Source organism: Pelophylax lessonae, assembly GCF_965119305.1.
Source record: "Pelophylax lessonae genome assembly, chromosome: 12".
NCBI classification, from domain to species: Eukaryota; Metazoa; Chordata; class Amphibia; order Anura; family Ranidae; genus Pelophylax; species Pelophylax lessonae.
The window spans coordinates 128,490,787-128,510,068 of NC_138779.1; the positions used below are offsets into that span (position 1 = coordinate 128,490,787).

Consider the following 19,282-nt stretch of genomic DNA (forward strand, 5'->3'; position numbering starts at 1 on the left):
CAATCTGGAGAAGGAGGGAAAGTCTATAAATTACTTACGCCTCCGCGAGAGGCTGAGAGGGAGACACGTGTGTGGAGGAGCAAGATAGCAAGTACTGGAGAGAGCCAGAACGCAGTAAAGGCTATCCCACGTGTTGGCGGAGAGCCGAAGACATCCACCCTGTGGGATACAGGGGTGCGGATGGCGCAAGATGGGAGACTGACATTGTGCACCGGAGGAGGTGTGGAGCATCTGGGCCTGGTATGTCCTCAGTGTCTGAATGTAACCATGCGCATGCAGGTGTGGGGCCAGTGCGGGCACTGCGGCAATCTACTGCTGCGGACGGAAGAGAGTGGAGGTTGGCCCAGAAGATTGAATGTGTCTAGGGAGACCGGGGTCACTCACGCCCTGTGGGCTGCGGAGTCGGGGCCCTTCCTCTGCCAAGGAATAGGAGTGCTGAAGTTCCTGATGCAGTAGGAGTCCATGCAGTCGGTCAGTGGTCCAGGATGCCAGTGGGAAAAGGCCCGAAAGCCTGAGCCGGGGTGCATGCAGGTAGTGCGGGCCGGGGAGCGGCCACCTGGTGCATCAAAATCTGCAGCAGCAGAAGCAAGGTCTGCTCCCATACAGGCAGAGAGGAGAAGATGGCCAGTGATGACCGTGGCTGCAAGTGTGAGCAGCGAGGAAGAGGCCGGGGTCATCGATGTGGGGTCTCCTAGCTTTCAGAATCGGTTTGGATACTTGGAGGAGGGATTGGATGTCTGGAAGTCTGAAGAAGAATCTGAATGGGACTGGGGGTCCGGGGATCGGAGCAGTCCAGCCAGTCTTGGCCAACCTGAAACTGATGAGGAGGATAGGGATTCTGTGGTGCAAGGACAGTGCGCCAGGAATCTGGGGTTCTGTGAGGCCTGCGTTAACAGGGTCCCAGATCTATCCCAACCTAGCAACTATGCCCGGGCTTGGTATCAAAATGAGGCCCACGCCTCCCTCATCCAAAGAGAGGAGACCCCATATTCCCCAGCTGGGAGAGGTAATCGGAAGACCCTCCCCAGATTTTTGAGAATGCAGGAGGTGTATATAGAGGAAGGTGGCCTTAAGAGTATGGGTAGGACTATCCCTATGCTCCACGGGAGGTCATGCTGGAGATAGAGGCCAAGAGAGAGTCCTGGTGTGACGAGGCTATATGGGACTTCCTCTTTTTTCTCCAAACCATACCGCAATCGGTCCAGGCTGGACTTGTGGAAGACTTTTCTGTCTGTGAAGACTCAGTGGAACCATGGGCGGGCGATCTATTTGGATCCAGTGGAGGTTTGCCACCCAGATGGATCAGGCTAGGCCTGGTCGATTCGAATTCAGGAAAAGGATGGGAGGACTGTGCGGATTCCCCATCCAGATTTCTACTGTTGGAGAACACACATAGTTCAATTGAGGCTGGTTAACCTAGGTTTACTAAATTGGAGAAAAGAAAGTACACCGCAAAGGAACGTTCAAGTTCAACTATTGTTGGGGCCTATGTCCTCGTTCCATTACATCCCCTTCCCCTTCTATCCTTGCAGAAAGGGGTTGGGGACAACTCAAGATACCACTGGCTAGTGGACTTGCACTAGAGGGCCGACCCTCTCAGGAGAACTTAAAGATTGCCAATTGCTGTTCCAGAGATCCTTTGGGCTATCAGGCCGGGATTACGGGTTACAAAATTATTCGGATTTCCAGAAAGACTGTCTTTGGGCCAGTGGACTTACAGTGGAAATCTACGGGTGAACGCCAGCAGGAAGTGGGCGGCATCCAAAGAGTCCATTTTGGTGGGGGGTTCCCTGAGGCCAGGGACCCCTGAAGATGTTGCTATACGCTCCTGCAGGACTGGTGGTTGTCCAGGCTCCGGCAACGAGGTCCTTGCAGTGAGAAAGAACTGGGTGCTGGAAGTTGCAATGGAGTGAACATTGCAGACACCCTTTTGTTTCCTGGACTGTTAGATAGTCAGTGACAAGGCTCAGGATCACTTTCAAAGAGTGATAATAAATGCCTAGTAAACTGTTTGGCCAGGGATGTAGGATGAGAGGGTCTTCTCATCAAGATTAAGTTAGACATACCATTGATAGGAAAAAATGGTTAAGCACTTCTGCATAAATATCTCCATTCTTTGGAGGATACCTCGTGTTATTGTCGATAGCTAATTAGGATGTGTGATTAACCACCAAAGTGAAGTTTTGCTTGGTGGGGGGTGCATTGCTCTAAATGCACCCCACAATTTGTAAAATACTGTACAAAACAGAGTACTTATATTTTTTTATATGTGCAATTTATTCTTGTACATTGTTTTTTTTTATTTTCCCCTTTTCACCTTCTCCGAGGTTGTTGGATACTCTTGCGGGTTTTTACCAGTAAGGTTTTTTTTTTTGTAGGGGGCGGCTGCCCCAGAGCCAAGATCTATAGTTATGCCTATTGCATGTGTCCATGTGTGATTCATCTGGGCTGAGGGAGTGTCCCCACTGTGTCCAATAGGGGAGCCTGTTGTACAGTGGAGGAAACCCAGCCAATGACACACAGGCTTTTGTGGCTCTCCCAGAGCATGGGCACAAGAGTGGTGCATCCTGGGATAGGTCATAAAAGCTAGGGGCACATGTGACAGGGCGTCTTTGGGCGGGAAGCCAGGTCTGAGGAGGAGGGTGACAGCTGTCTCTCCTCCTGCTGCAGAGGAAGGTGGTCACAGTCAGTCAGCCTTGTGGACCAGAAGTGTGGTGCTGAGCCAAGAGGTCTTGATTATATTGACAGTGGAGCAAGTGGCAGAGCGACCTAAGGAAAAACTGTACTGTACTGTACTGTCCGTGAGTACCAGGGAGCTTGCCAGGGGTCTGCCCAGGACAGGGACCACTTCAGAAGGGTGTCAGTGGACAGAAGGTAAGCACACACAGTCAGTAAGAAAGGGGGTGCCAAGTTGGACCCTGAAGAGTAATCCAAGTGAGAGTCCATATTCTTTATCTTCACTTCAGTGGCAAGGTGAAACAGCGGCCCTGCCGCATTCTACAGTTAGTTGTCCTCAAGAATTGTGCATAGTTCAAGTTGGAGTATCCCACTCATTCCCTTCTCCCATCCAAGTTCTAAAAAAAAAAAAAAAAACAAAAGAAAAAAAAAAAAAATCCCCTGGACTATTCATTGTCTGAGTTAAGAACTTTCAAATGCCGTTTTGCCTGGTATTGGTTGCTAATGGTAACTCAGGGGACACGCAAGGTGTAATTCTCAGAAGCTCCCTAGGGGGCAGTGCTACAAAATATTTGGGGGTTTACATTACCCCAAATTTGCTACACTGTATAGAGAAAACTTTCCCCCTGTTTATCAGCAGATCAGAATAACAATACAGCAATGGAAGAAGCCGGAAGCATTGATAGTTTCAAAAAAACTATTAGATGGGCACCTTAAAGACCACAACATACAGGGGTATACAATGTACGGTTAACAGTAAACACACACGCACACATCATAGGTTGAACTGGACGGACTGATGTCTTTTTTCAACCTCACTAACTATGTAACTATGTAAGCATCATATCTCTGTACTAAGGCGTATTGCTTCAGTTAAGATGTCCATTCTTCCCAAGCTTCTGTACCTGTTCCAAATGCTACCTATCCCTGCTCCCCCTGCACACATTAAAATTTTTCAAGCAGACCTTCTGCAATTTGTTTGGAACTACAAACGGGATAGAATACCCTGCTCGGTACTTATGGCCTCGCAAACAGATGGCAGTCTAGTGTTTCCTAACCTTATAAGATACTACCAAGTGGCCCAGTTACGAGTGGTTGCCTCTTGGTTTACTCAGTGTACCTATAATAAATGTACTGAAATTGAGAAGCTTTTGCAAGCACCTATACACCCTCATAATCTTTTGTGGAATGTGAATGTGAAAATAGAGCCTAACCGAATACTGGGGGCATGGCCCAGCTTAGGAGGATTTGGCGTGTATTATTCCGCCAGTACCCTCTTAAATCTGAAGCATCATTCCTGAACTAAGTCCTGTATAACACCAGGGTGCTGGACAGCCTCACGTTTCTGATGTCCTCTCCCTGGGCGTCAAGGAACCTATTCCATTTTGGCCATTTGGTAGACCCCCAGGTCTCGTAAATTTTTGCTATTTAAATGAACTTCAGAGTAAATTTGATCTGCCTTGCCAGGTGTTCTATGGACATCTGCAGATTCGCCACTACACCCAAACCACAACTCCAACTTTGCAATTCCCCTCTCTCTCCTCTTCTAAACGCCTGATCCTGGAAGGCACTGCACGGAGAGGTCCGATTTCTGACATTTACCAAAAACTGAACTCCTATTCTATTCAAGTTCGAGGTAAACACTCCTACATGCTCCGATGGGAGAGGGTACTTGGTGAGGAAATTCCTCTCAAGGAGTGACAGGCAGTCTGGTTTTTGGAAGCTAAAAGTTTCCTCAGTACCCTCTATAAGAAAAACACTTGAAAAACTGAATTTTTGTAAAATCTTACCGTAAAATTCCTTTCTCTGAGTCCTCCGACAGTCGCCGCCCATTCACACAGTCTTCACTTATGGGGTATTGACTTAATCTCCACAGGAGTTTCTAAGCATAAGACTTGTAAAAGAACAATAAATCTACATAGTCACACCCATGGGGGCTGTCCTACTAGTCCAATACACCCCTGCAATAGCCAACCCAATTCAGTTTGGTCGCAAGCAGTGAAAGTGTATAACAAAGACCCCAAAAAGAGGGGCGGGGTCGGCGACTGCCGGAGGACTCAGAGAAAGGAATTTTACGGTAAGATTTTACAAAAATTCAGTTTTCTCTTACGTCCTCCGACAGTCGCCGCCCATTCACACAGTCTTCACTTATGGGGATGTCCCAAAGCAGAATAGACATGAGGGGTGGGCAACGCAACCGCCAGAAAGGCAACGTAGTACCCACGTCAGAAAAAGGAACCTTACATGTACAAGAAGGTAACCTTCTGGGTAACAAAAAACAAAGGCTCAACATGAGCAACAACCCCGGAAAACAAATAACCAAAGGGGGAAAAACCCCAACAGCCAGGAACCCGGATAAAACCAGGGTGTCCTAAGGAACTGCCGCACAGAGCACTTTGCGGCCAAAAGAGGCATCAGCTGATGCCAGAACATCAATTTTGTAGAATTTGGAGAAAGTGTGCGCCGACTACCAAGTCGCAGCCTTGCACACCTGGGCCACCGAGGCCTGATGCCGATAGGCTCAAGACGTACTCATCGACCTTGTAGAGTGAGCCTTGACAGAGAAGGGAGGAACCCGTTCCCGCAACGAATAGGCCTGTATAATGGTCTGTCTGATCCATCTGGCAATGGTTGCTGCAGATGCAGCCATACCCTTCCGAGGTCCCTCAGGAAGGACAAATAGAGAATCCGATTTCCGAAAGGATTCAGTCAACAACAGGTAGACCCTGATCGCCCGGACAACATCCAAGGCATGTAAAGCAACCTCCTTTGTATGCTTGGGATTTGCGCAAAGCAAAGGCAAAACAATGTCCTCATTTAGGTGAAATTCCGAAACCACCTTCGGCAAGAAAGACTGATTAGGTCGCAAGACCACCTTATCCCTATGAACCAGCAGGTAAGGTGAGCGGCAAGACAAGGCCGCCAACTCTGATACCCTGCGAGCAGAGGTGATCGCCACCAAGAAAGCCACCTTTTTTGATAGCATAGGCAACGAGATTTCCCTGATGTTTTCAAACGGGGAACTCTGTAACACGGACAGAACCAAGTTCAAATCCCATGGAGGCAAAGGCTCCTTCCTAGGAGGGGCCAAGTGCCGCACACCTTGAATAAAGGTGCGAATTAAGGAATGAGATGCCACAGGGCGCTGGAAAAGAACAGCCAGGGCAGAGACCTGACCTTTAATCGTGGCCAGCGCAAGGCGCTGGTCCACCCTAATTTGGAGGAAAGCTAACACTCTCGACACCGAGTAAGAACGAGGAGAGAAACCCCTGGACTCACACCAGGCAAAATAAGCCTTCCAAGTACGGTAATAAATCTTACCAGAAGAGGCTTTTCTAGCCTTGATCAAAGTAGGAATGACCTCTGAGGAGAGACCCCCCGTCTCTCAGGACCTGGCTTTCAACGGCCAGGCTGTTAAAGCCAGCGACTGTACAGCAGGATGGAAGATCGATTCCTGAGACAGTAGATCTTCTCGCATTGGCAGCTGCCACGGAGGCTCTACGGCCAGGCGAACGACGTCCGCGTACCAGGACCGGTGAGGCCACCAGAATCACCAGTGATGGTTCCGAGGCCAACCTGCGAAGGAACCTGGACAACAACTGAAGCGGAGGAAAGGCATATATCAGACGAAACTGATGCCAGGGCACCACCAGCGAATCCGAGGCGTCTGCCAGAGGATCGCGCGTTCTTGCCACAAACCTTTCCACTTTGTGGTTCAGCCGAGACGCAAACAGATCCACATCCGGGGATCCCCACTTCGCACACAGCATTTGAAACACCTCGGGGTGTAGGGACCACTCCCCCTGGTCCAAGGTCTGGCGGGTCAGATAGTCGGCCTGCCAGTTCTCCACACCCGGAATGTGAACTGCTGACAATGCCGGGACATGAGTCTCGGCCCAAGACAGAATACCGGTTACCTCCTGGGCTGCCCGGGCACTCCTGGTGCCCCCTTTGGTGGTTTATGTAAGCCACTGCAGTGGCATTGTCCGTCTGCACCCGCACAGGACAGCCCTCGAGGCGTTCCGACCAATGGAGCAGGCACAGCCTGATTGCTCTCAATTCCAAAATGTTTATCGGAAGGGAGGATTCCTCCTTCGACCAGGTGCCCTGGGCAGACAGGTTGCCCAGGACGCCACCCCAGCCCGACAGGCTGGCATCTGTGCTCACTACCGTCTACAGAATTGGCCGAAAGGATTTTCCGTCCGACACCGCCGGGGACTGAAGCCACCACAAGAGATCCATTCTGGTCTGGTGACTCAGAGACACCCTCAGGTCCAAGGACTGAGGCAGTCTGTCCCACCTGGCGAGGATCTCCGCCTGGAGAGATCTCGTGTGAAACTGGGCAAATGGTATCACCTCGAAGGCTGAGACCATCAACCCCAGGGACCACATACAGGTCCTGAGTGACGAGGAGTCGTTGTCCCTAAGGGACCTGACCTCGTTCTGCAGAGTCCGGAGCTTGTCCTCTGGCAAGAACACCTTTGCTTGAGCAGAGTCCAGAACCATTCCCAGATACTGGAGACGAACCGAAGGCGACAAGGTCAACTTCTGAACGTTGATCGTCCAACCGAACTCCTGAAGCGGCTGGACCGTAGTGCACAGATCGCGCAGCAGGTCGTGACTGGCACTTGATCTTAACAGGAGATCGTCCAGGTATCCCAAGACCGCGATGCCCTGTGCCCGCAACAGGCCCAGAACAGGCGCCAAGACTTTGGTAAAGACCCTTGGAGCCGAAGCGAGACCGAAAGGCAACGCCACAAACTGGTAATGATCCTCCGCGATAGCGAATCGGAGGTACCTCTGATGACCCTCGAAAGTGGGGATGTGCAGATACGCATCCTTCAGGTCTATGGAAGCCAGGAACTCTTCCGGATTCAGGGAGGCCACCACTGAACGGAGTGATTCCATGCGGAATTTTTGAACGCGCACAAAGCGGTTCAGCGCTTTTAAGTCCAGAATCGGACGCCCTCCTTTCTATGCACAGTGAACAGATTCGAATAGAAACCCCGAAATCTGTCCCGATGAGGCACCGGGACAATCACCCCCTGAGCGAGAAGATCCTGCACCGCCTGATGCAGATCCTGTAACTGCCCTGGAGTCAAATGAAGATTTGAGGGAAATAATCTGTTTGCCGGCCTTGAAAGAAATTCGATCTTGTACCCTGACCGAATGATTTCCTGAACCCACCTGTCCGGAATTCGGAGCAGCCAAGGTTGTAGGAAACTGCGCAAACGTCCCCCCACCCCAGTAACGGTGAGGGCGCCCCTTCAGGCAGAGGCGGACTGAGCCGCCGCACCGGCCTGGCCAGATTTTTGTTTGCCAAACCAGGGCTTTTTCGGATTACCTTGGCCTTTGAAGGGTTTTCCCTTGTCCTGCGCCCTGAAGGCACAAAAGGACCCTTGAGTAGGTTTAAAGGATGGGCCCCGCTTACCGCGGAAAAACTTGCCCTTGGGATTCTGGGGGAGCAGAGTGCTCTTACCCCCAGTGACACCCTTAACCAATTCGTCCAAGGATTCCCCAAAAAGGCGAGATCCCGCATAGGGGATGTCAGCCATTGTCTTCCTGGACTTCTGGTCAGCCGACCAGCACTTCAACCAAATTAATCGACGGTTAACCACAGCGACACTGGACAGGCGTATTGCCAATGGGGCCTCATTCAGAGCCACATCGCACAAATACATGACCCCACGATGAATATGCTCCACCATGGCCACAGTAGTGGCAGGGGCAGAGTCGGCCACGAGAGTGCGTTTGAGCACCGTGGTCCAATCCGCCACAGCCTGAGCCACCATCACAGAGGCAAAAATCGGTTTGAGCATGGAACCCGCCACCGTATAGGCATGACGGGCAAGAGACTCCAGTCTCCTATCAGTAGGATCCCAAAACACCGGGGAGTCCTCAGTGGGCAACAGGGTAGACTTGTTCAACCTGGCCCCCATGTGATCCACTTGAGGAGGCACACACCAGCGTGCAGCCGTAGTAGCCGCAAAAGGGTAGAGAAGTTGAAACTTCTTAGGCACCACTAATGTGTGCTTCAAATTGCGCCATAGCTCAGTCACCTTATGGTGAAATTTCGTGGGGCAAGGAAAAACCTGTGCCGTCTTGTGGGTCCTGTGTGTTCCAAAAGAGGACACAACGCCCGGAGGAGTGGGCTCATCCCCCAAATGTAGTGTTTCCTTCACTGCTAGGATCAACTCATCCATAGCTGCGCGTTCCTCGGGTGACCCAGGGGGGGGGATTCATCCACCCCTGCGACTTCCGCCTCCCCCTCAGACTCTTGCAGGTCCTGAGAAGAGCGAGACCCTGAAAGAGCAACGCTACCTACAGCAACCATGTAACACTCAGAATCAGAAGAAAAGGAAATCCTAGGCCTTTTCCTAGCAGCATGTTCAGACATCAGCACATCCATTTTTGACACCAAAGTTGCCACAATAGCAGCCAAATCAGTCTGGTTAGAGGATGCAGATGACTCTGAATCCCCCACCAAGGCTGGGGGGAATTTGCTGTCCTGGGATTCCATAGCAGGATAGAAAAGTTTTTTTTTTTTTCTGAACCTGGCCCTTTAAGTGCGCTGCGGAACCCTCCCCAGCACACTGCTATAAGACTGTGATATACAGAACCCCCACAGGGACAAAACTGACCAGGAAAGGCACACAAGGCAAGGCAGGAAAAAGAACAGCAGGACAGAACCCCACAAAGTGTTACCAGCTCCTTCGGACTCTCCTGTGAGAAAGTGATGTCACCGCTGGAGGCTGAGCCAGGCTGCAGGCCAAGGGAAAATGGATGCCTATGTAAACTAATGGAAGGCTTCGGCAAGATGGCCGCCGACATGTGCTCGGAACGATCGCATTGCCAGATTGCCAACCCCAAACTGAGGCCCAGCATAGAGTGTACTTACCTGTACCGATGGCGTGGGGTGCCTCAGATCAAGCGGGAAACCGCCCACCCTCAGATGGCAGGGGAGTGCCGCCAGCCAAAAACGCAGGACACTATGAATGCATGGACGAACCTATGCTGTGTCCGGTGAGGTAGCCACCTCACATGGCTGCATCCCTGAGGGACAGGGATGGGTCGTTTATGAGGCCAGGGCGAACACATAGCCCGTGAAACGCTCGATGGCGGGCTGGGATTCCATCCGACCCTCTGTCCTCGAGAACCAGGACGGTCAGTCCGATTCCCAGCTCCGCAACGCCATCTTCATCCGAAGATCCAACTAAACTAGCGCTGACAAAAGAAACAGCTAGCAATGTAAAGAAAAATGACATTTCCAGAAAATATATCATAATGAAAAAGAGGAAGTCTGAGACTGTAGCCCCAGCACAGGGAAGCCTATCCACTCCTAAGCTAGGTAGAAGACAAACTGAATTGGGTTGGCTATTTCAGGGGGGTATTGGACTAGTAGGACAGCCCCCATGGGTGTGACTATGTAGATTTATTGTTCTTTTACAAGTCTTATGCCTAGAAACTCCTGTGGAGATGAAGTCAATACCCCATAAGTGAAGACTGTGTGAATGGGCTGCGACTGTTGGAGGACGTAAGAAAAAATTCTCTACTTTTGGTACCTGACACTGGACATGCTCCACGCTATCTATCCTACTAGTTCTACCTGTTGTTGGCGTTGTTACAAGGATAAGGGTACTCTCTTTCACATATATTGGACCTATCGATTACCCCTTTTTGGAACTTAGTAATACAGTTGCTGGGTCACATTTTTGGGATACCTATTCCAATGACACCAACATTTTTCCTTTTGTGCCTATCCCCCCTAAAAATCTCTAAAACCTGCTGCGCCATATTCTTACGGCTGCACGCTGCCTTATAGCTCTTAATAGGAAAAAGCGCTCCTCCCCTTCTTCTGATGCCTTGTATGCCAGGGTCAAGGATGTGGAGTTGATGGAGAAACTGACTGCCAGAATACAGGACAGAATGGAAATTTACAACCGTGCTTGGGAACTAAGGCATATCCAGGAGGATCCACCCTGAGATTCCTCCCTGTCCCCTTCTTTCTGGTGAGCTGTTGCAATGGCCCCTGCCCCCCCTTTTCTCTCTTTTTTTCCCTTCTCCTCTTCTGTTTTCCCTTTCTGTATCCTTCTTTCATTTAACCTTTTCCTTCTGTTTTTCTCCAAGTACTATAATTTCTTCTCTTAATGAAGATATCTTGCACTATACTGCCCTAGCGATTTTTGGGGGAGAGGAGTTCCGAGAACCCGCTAATCTGACTTTTCTTCTCTCTTTTTCGCTCTCTCTCTCAGAGACTTCCTATATTCATGTATGGTGGTTGCCCCTGCTGTGGCTGTTTCAAATGTTCTTACTGTATTTTGGAGTGTTCTCTACTTGTTATGAACATAGTGCTCATATCCTCAAGTCTATTTTTCTTTTGTTCTTGAAAAAAAAAGAAAATCAATAAAATTTATTTGAAAAAGAGTAGAAAAGTATACTGATTTGAGCATAACCAACAGCATAACCTTTAGAAATCTGAAAAATCTCAAAAGCAGTAAAACTAGGTACAAATATAGAATTCTAGATGAAGAAAGAATCATTCAGAGCAATACCACATGAAAAAAAATCTTACCAATCTTCCCATCAAATTTGGGTCGGGACTGAATAGTAGTTACAGTAGTTATTAGGGTACCATCTGGCATTACAGTGCGATCCATCTCCACTTTCTTAGTAGGTGTGATACTGAGTCTTTCAGTTGGTGTTCCCAGAGCAGCATAAATAAGGTTTACCTATAGTGTATGGAAATGTGACTGGAGATCAAAACTGGAAGCTAGATGTAATCTACAAGAATAATTGTATAGAAATTTAACGGATACAATGCTGTTTTAAAAATCATAAAAAAGGCCCAATGTTTTTAAATATTCAAATATTAACCTGCGCTAGGCATATACAACTATCAATGATACAAAAACGTGCAGCTGCTGTTAAACAAGTAAAAAACTCAGAAAAAAAAAAAAAAAAAATTATAATTGTGAGGGCAAGCGCTGTTACTGTTATATAAAGATATACTAACAATAACAATCATATAAAATGTATTAAATAAAGTGTTCATGAGCAAAAAAAATCATTGACATCAATAAAGAGCTCAAGTGTTCCAAAAACTCTCATAAAATTACTGATCAAAGTGCTAAAAGTGCTCCAAAGGTTCCATAAAAATGGACTTTTGTAAGATCTTACCGTAAAATCCTTTTCTCTTAGCTCATTGACAGACGTAGTCCTCGGTGATACACCACCTTCGGGTTATGTTGCCTCCACAGGAGCAGGACTAGACAGGAAATTAAAAAGCTCTGGCCACACCCTAGGGGCAGTCCCAGAGGGTATATCCTCTCTCTCTCTGCCTCAGCAAATCAGTTATGTGAAAAAGCAGTCTTTGGAGATTTAACCCAACCCAACTCAAAAAACAGAGGGGCGGGGACTACGTCTGTCAATGAGCTAAGAGAAAAGGATTTTACGGTAAGATCTTACAAAAATCCATTTTTCTCTAGCGCTCATTGACAGACGTAGTCCTCGGTGATACACCACCTTCGGGACGTCCCAGAGCAGTATCACAACTGAGGGGTGGGAAAATGAAATCAAATCCCAATCTAGAAGGCCCAACCGGTGCCAACTAGAAGTTTACAATGCTCATCCTTAATGATGAGACTCAACAAAAAAGAGAAAAAAATTATTTTTTTTTTTTTCAAACAGAAAAAAACCCTCGAGGTAGACCACCGGTCTCCTCAAATTGCGGCCTGCAAAACCTTGCGGCCAAATGAGGCATCCGCCGATGCCGTCACATCAATTTTATAGAATTTTGTAAAGGTATGTACCGACGACCAGGTGGCCGCCTTACATACCTGGACCACTGACGCCTGATGGCGAAAGGCCCAGGAAGTACTGAGCGCTCGAGTGGAGTGCGCCCTAACAGGGAACGGAGGACTCTGACCCTTAATAGAATAAGCCTGTACCACCGTTTGTCTAATCCATTTGGCAATGGTCGCGGCAGATGCAGGCAAACCCTTTCTGGGGCCATCCGTGATCACAAAAAGTGAATCCGTCTTACGGAATAATTCCGTAGCTTTCAGGTATACCCTGATTGCCCGAACCACATCTAAGGAATGCAACGCATGTTCCCGATGATGCTTGGGCTGAGGACACAAGGAAGGTAGTACAATATCTTCATTCAGATGAAAATCTGAAACCACCTTAGGAAGAAAAGATGGCTTAGGATGAAGTACTACCTTATCCCTATGAATCACTAGGTATGGGGACTGGCATGATAATGCAGCCAGTTCTGACACCCTGCGAGCAGAAGTAATAGCCACCAAGAAGGCCACCTTCTGGGATAAAGTAAGCAAGGGAATCTCCCTGATGTTTTCAAAGGGAGGTTTCTGTAGAACCGACAAAACCAAATTAAGATCCCAGGGCGGTAAGGGCGCGCGGACTGGTGGAGCCAGGTGCCGCACCCCCTGGATGAAATTCCGCACCAAGGACTTGGTAGCTAAAGGTTTCTGAAAGAAGATTGCTAATGCTGAAACTTGACCCTTGATGGTGCTCAAGGCTAGCTTCTGCTCAACCCCTTGTTGCAAAAAGGCCAATATTCGAGTCACCGAATAGGTACGTGGAGGAAATCCTAAAGATTCGCACCACGCAATATAAGTCTTCCATGTGTGATAATAGACCTTGCTGGAAGTCGCTTTCCTTGCTTTAATAAGGGTAGGAATGACTGAAGCAGACAAACCTCTGTCCTTCAGTACTTGGGTCTCAATGGCCAGGCCATTAAACCCAGCGACTGTAAAGCATGATGGTAAATTGGTCCTTGAGACCACAGACACTCCCTGAGACGAAGCTCCCACGGAACGTCGGCGACTAGCATGTCCAAGTCGGCCAGGCCGGCTTGAGGAGGCCAGCCTAGAATTTCTAGGACCACTGGCGCTGATAGAATCTGAACCAGGCGTCCCTAGAGGTATCTGGCCCCGACCATCCGAGAAAGTCTGGTCGTTTTCTGTTCCCACACATTTATCAGATACCCGATTGTTATCAGGAAGGGTGATCTTTTCTGGTTGAACCTCAGGGACCGAAGTCACCCGACTAGAGGCTACTTAGCCTATCTGGTCAACCAGATCCGATTCCTGTGAGGTATAGGGACTAATCTTAGGAAAAGGTAAAGGAAAAGATCTATTCAGGGAACGGTAACTACCGCTTCCTGTAGTACTTAAATGTTGGAAGGGAAGAATCGCACCGGTAGTAGTGGTTGATGCTCGATCTAATGTCCTGAATACCGGTGAAAACGTCCCCCCACCCTGAAACCGGGTGGGGGCGCACCTTCAGGCTGTGTACTCCTTTGCTTCGGGTTTGGCTGGGTTGGTCCTCTGCTTGTCCGACCAGCCCTTCTTGAACCCTCCTGGAGGAGTCTTGCCTTTCCCGCTAGTACCAGCCGGGCGCCCTTTATGGGCGGTAAAGAAAGGTCCTCGCTTGTTGCGAGGTCCCTTAGCTTTTGCAGCCTGTGGCAAAAAAGTGCTCTTGCCCCCAGTGGCATCCTTAATGATTTCATCTAGGTTGGCCCCAAATAGACGATTCCCCTGAAAAGGGAGATTTGTCAAGGTCTTCTTGGAACCTAGGTCAGCTGACCAGCATTTTAACCACAGCACACGTCTGAGGATCACCGCTGACATAGATGCATGCCCTAATAAGGGAGTAGTGTCCAAGGCTGCGTCACAGATAAACTGTAGCCCTTGTATAATCTGTTCCATCAAATCAGATGTCTCCTGGGGAATATCCTTTCCCCTAAGGTCTTGGCGTACCATTTTCGCCCATTCCGTAAGTGTCTGGGAAACTAGGCCAATAACAATTACTGGTCTAAATGCTGACCCTATCAGAGAGAAGATGGTGCGGGACTCTGCTTCCATCTTTCGATCCACCGGATCCTTAAAGGACGAAGTGTCCTCCACTGGGATAACCGTGGCTTTATTCAGCCTGGAAATAGGTGGATCCACCACTGGTGGTACCGTCCATTTCTTAATGATGGATTCCTCAAACGGATAGCGTCTAGCAATACGCTTGGAAATAGTAAAGGTACGTTTAGAATGCTCCCATTCTCCTTTAATCTGATTACCGAAACATTTGGGTACAGGAAAAACCTTCACCGTTTTGATGGGCTTATTAGTACCAAAAGGAATCTCTGTTTCAGTTGCCTCTGCCGGTAAAGCCTCAAGTTTTAAGGTTTCCTGCACTGCCACAACTAGTGCGTCCACCAATGCTTCTTCCTGAATTATAGCAGGAGAAGAAGCGTCCTCCTCACTGTCTGAGGGGGCTTTACCTGGGATAACAGCCCTTGCAGAGGAAACCTGCAACTGCAGTGACCATCTCTGAATCTGAGTCAGAGGTGTCAGATAGTATAGGGGTAGGCGGGGGTCGCTTCCTTGACCCCCGTCCCTGACAGGCCGCCTCCACCCGAGCCACCATAGACTCCAAAATTGCTGTAAATGACTCTACACTCTGTGCACCGGCGGGTCCCGTGGCCCCCTCGAGGGAAACAGGTGGGGGAATATGTGTGGCAGGGTCCATGATAATTCCAGTCACTTCCTGGATAATATAATTCAAAAATAAAAAAACTTTTTTTTTTTTTTTTTTTCAGACCCCCAGCGCCACAAAAAGCCCCTTAGTGTTACCTGCTAGGGATCCCTATCGATCGAGAGAGAGAGAGAGATAGACCCCCAGGCTCACCACTTGATGCTCAGAGTTTAACTGCAACAGGTTACAGCGCTGTCTTGACAAACAGGAAGTCTTTTGGCTGGCTGCCCAGGAAGAAAGGAGGCGGCTCCGCCCCTCTGCACGCCTTCCGGCGCCTCCCCAAGCTCCACGAGGTGTTTGGATCACCTCAAACATGGCCGCCCCCATGCTGGAGACACGAGGCTACGCTAAAATGGCGGCTCGTGCGATCCAGCAAAAAAAATGGCGGCGGCCTGTACTGAATAGCGGTGTGCTGCAGGGCACACAACACTCTCTCTGCATGGGGATTTGGCGTGGTTGGCGGTACCGGCCCTGGCAGACCGCATGGCCATTCGGGAGGCCTGCTAATAGCTGGAGATCTGATTAGGAAGGCAGTCTACATGTCCGTGGCTTCTGACTGGTAGGTAGCTTATTCTTATCACCGTAAGATTCCCAGAATGCCACAGATTACATCTTTTTAACATGTATACAATTAGCTTGTTAGCTCCCAAACCAAGCCTCCTGGCTTTTTTGCACATAAAATCACACTCAAAATAGGAGGATCTGTGTCATGTTATAGGATAGAGAGGGACTCTATCTTACCATACAGAGAGGGGCCCGCGTTCACCACAAGACCCGTCAGGGGAAAAGGGGGAACATACTACTCACCATACCGGAACCAGGCGGGCACCAACTCCTGACAGTACCCCTCTCCACCGGGGCGGGAGGGCTGTCGACCGATACGGACGCCGTGACTCATGGTCTTTGGCGTTTCAGCGAGACGTTTAACTCGCGGGGTCAGTCCTTTAATGGGACTTTGTCGCGGCCGACCCAGCGCGGAGCTATAACCTGCACGCGCTCGTAGGCTGAACTGGGGTGACCACCGGATCTCAACATCCAGCCCGTCGCCCAGTTCAGCTTTCTTGCTTGAAGAGCTCACAGGAACACTGGAGAAAAAAAAAAAAAAGCTGTCTAAAAAATCCTTTAAGAAAAAATTCTTGCCAGGACCTAGGATCCCAGCAAGGTATCTAGGTCCTTACTCCTAACTAGACAGAAAATAACTGATTTGCTGAGGCAGAGAGAGAGAGGATATACCCTCTGGGACTGCCCCTAGGGTGTGGCCAGAGCTTTTTAATTTCCTGTCTAGTCCTGCTCGTGTGGAGGCAACATAACCCGAAGGTGGTGTATCACCGAGGACTACGTCTGTCAATGAGCGCTAGAGAAAATGTGCTACGGTGCTTCAAGTAAAAAAGTGCTGAGGTGCTTTAAGACAGATCATGCAGTGCAGGGTGCCTCACTCCCCTGTATCCCCACTCACCAAAAATTATGGAGCCACAGCTATTTCAGTCAGGGGGTCAATAAGGCTTATAGCTGGTGAGATGGAAGCCAATTCACATGGATGTCCTTTGATGACACCCTAGAGGGTGGGGTGAAATGCGTTGACGTATTTCCTGTTACGCCAAACCATTGTCATCACTTCCTGTCCTCCGTGGAAAGCATGCTAGACGGCGTTTCTGGAAGAGCCTCAATATAGGAAACAAGCTGAAATCTTATCTACTTCTTGTAAGTAATATTTTATTTGTGCAATAAACTTTTTAAAATGGGCTTCACCATGGTACCTGTTTGTTTCATTTGAGTCCCTAAAGATCCTATAACAAGCCGGTGTACAGCGGTGGTGTGGCGGTATCCAGCAAGTGAATTGGCTTCCATTTCATCAGCTAAAAACCTATTGACCCCCAGACTGAAATAGCTGTGGGTCCATTATTTTTGGAAAGTGGGAATACAGGAGGGGAGTGAGGCACCCTGCACCGCATGATCTGTCTTGAAGCACCTCAGCACTTTACTTGAAGCACCTTAGCACATTTTTTGGATCCTTTGGAGCACTTTTAGCACTTTGATCAGTAATTTTATGAGATTTTTTGGAACACTTGAGCACTTTATTGATATCAATGATTTTTTTTTTGCACATGAACACTTTATTTAATACATTTTATATGATGGTTATTGTTAGTATATTTTTATATGACTGTGAGGGCAATCACTGTTACTATCACTTATATATAAACAATGTTTTTAGTTTGCTTACAAAAACATTACAATTCCAAATATGCTAGTCCTCGCTGATAGACAATAATGATGCTCAAATATCACTTGGCTTTATTTCTCTAAATACAGATATTTCAAGGGTGATGAGGTTGATATGGGTTTGTAACTCAATTTTACAGTTAAGTAGTAGGTTTAGCTTTAGGAGACCACTTAAGCTCCCAGTGTTTAAACTGTTTTAGTTATTTTACAAGAAACTGTTAATAGATGTTTTAATATGACAGGGCTTGCTTAAGACTGTTTCCAAAATACCAAAGGCATCTGCCATGTTATAAAGACAGCTGTCCTATTATTACTTTAAAGTGTATCTAAAGCCAAAGGTTTTTTAAGTTTTGGATACAGTGAAGAAGAGTTAGCAACCTTGTCAAGTTTTTATTGCGGTCTGCTTCCCCTCTGAGGACAGTAATCCTGTCTATTGGTCATAGACGTGGCGTACCAAAGGGTGGGGTGCGGCCCACCCCAGGTGCCACACACGGGGGGGGGGGTGTCAGGCTGCTCAGGGGTGCCCACCTGCACCGCGGGGCCGGCATGCTTCTCCCTGTAAAAGGCAGCTATCAGCCCCTTCAGTTCGTGTTCGCCCGCTGAAAGACTGGATTCTCCTTCTCTCCCTCCTGTAGGCATTCAGCGGGTTCAGGAGGAATATGGAAAGATCAATTCCTCTTTATGCAGCTGCCCCCGCCGCTCCTCCTATCCAACTTCTTTTGCTGGTCCCCCAAGTGCTAGACAACCCCCCCCCCCACTGGTGCTGTCCAGCCCCCCTCCCCCAGTGCTCTTCAGCTCCCCACAGTGCTTTTCAGCTCCCCCCCATGCTCTCTGGCTCCCCCAGTGCTCTCCAACCCCCCCCCGTGCACCCTGGCTCCCCCCTCAGTGATCTCCAGTTCCCTCCCAGTGCTCTCAAGTCCCCCTCCCCGTGCTCTCTGTCTCTCTGGTTTTCCCTGCCCCCAGTGAACTCTCCCCCCCCCCCCCCCGTGTTCTCCACCTCGCACTTTTCAACCTCCCCTGCAAAACTTTCCAACCCCCCCCCTTTAATTCTCTACAGTGCTCTCTGCTTCCTCTGTGCTCTCCGGCCCCCCCTAGTGCTCTTCTATCAGGTCTGCAGTCTCTGACCGTCTTGTATCGTGTCCACAGTCTCTGACCATCTCCTGTATCATGTCTGCAGTCTCTGACCGTCTCTTGTATCACGTCCGTAGTCTCTGACCATCTCTTGTATCATATCTACAGTCTCTGACCATCTCTTGTATCATGTCTGCAGTCTCTGACCATCTCTTGTATCATGGCTGCAGTCTCTGACCATCTCTTGTATCATGTCTGCAGTCTCTGACCATCTCTTGTATCGTGTCTGCAGTCTCTGACCATCTCCTGTATCATGTCTGCAGTCTCTGACCATCTCTTGTATTATGTGCTCAGTCTCTGACCATCTCCTTTATCATGTGCTCAGTCTCTGACCATCTCCTGTATCATGTGCTCAGTCTCTGACCATCTCCTGTATCATGTCCTCAGTCTCTGACCATCTCTTGTATTATGTCTACAGTCTCTGACCATCTCCTGTATCATGTCTGCAGTCTCTGACCATCTCTTGTATTATGTGCTCAGTCTCTGACCATCTCCTTTATCATGTGCTCAGTCTCTGACCATCTCCTGTATCATGTGCTCAGTCTCTGACCATCTCCTGTATCATGTCCTCAGTCTCTGACCATCTCTTGTATTATGTCTACAGTCTCTGACCATCTCTTGTATTATGTCTACAGTCTCTGACCATCTCTTGTATACTGTCTGCAGTCTCTGACCATCTCCTGTATCATGTCCTCAGTCT

The 19,282-nt window shown here is 48.8% G+C and overlaps 1 protein-coding gene across 5 annotated transcripts in view; it reads right to left on the reverse strand.

Annotated features, from left to right (window-relative positions):
* Positions 1–19,282, reverse strand: part of C2CD2L (C2CD2 like) — a 201,354-nt gene that overhangs the window by 47,779 nt on the left and 134,293 nt on the right. For all 5 annotated transcript variants that reach the window (XM_082273452.1, XM_082273451.1, XM_082273454.1 and 2 more), the window contains exon 9: positions 11,249–11,405. In XM_082273452.1, coding sequence (XP_082129578.1) covers positions 11,249–11,405 — 157 coding nt within the window. The remainder of the gene's footprint in view (positions 1–11,248; positions 11,406–19,282) is intronic.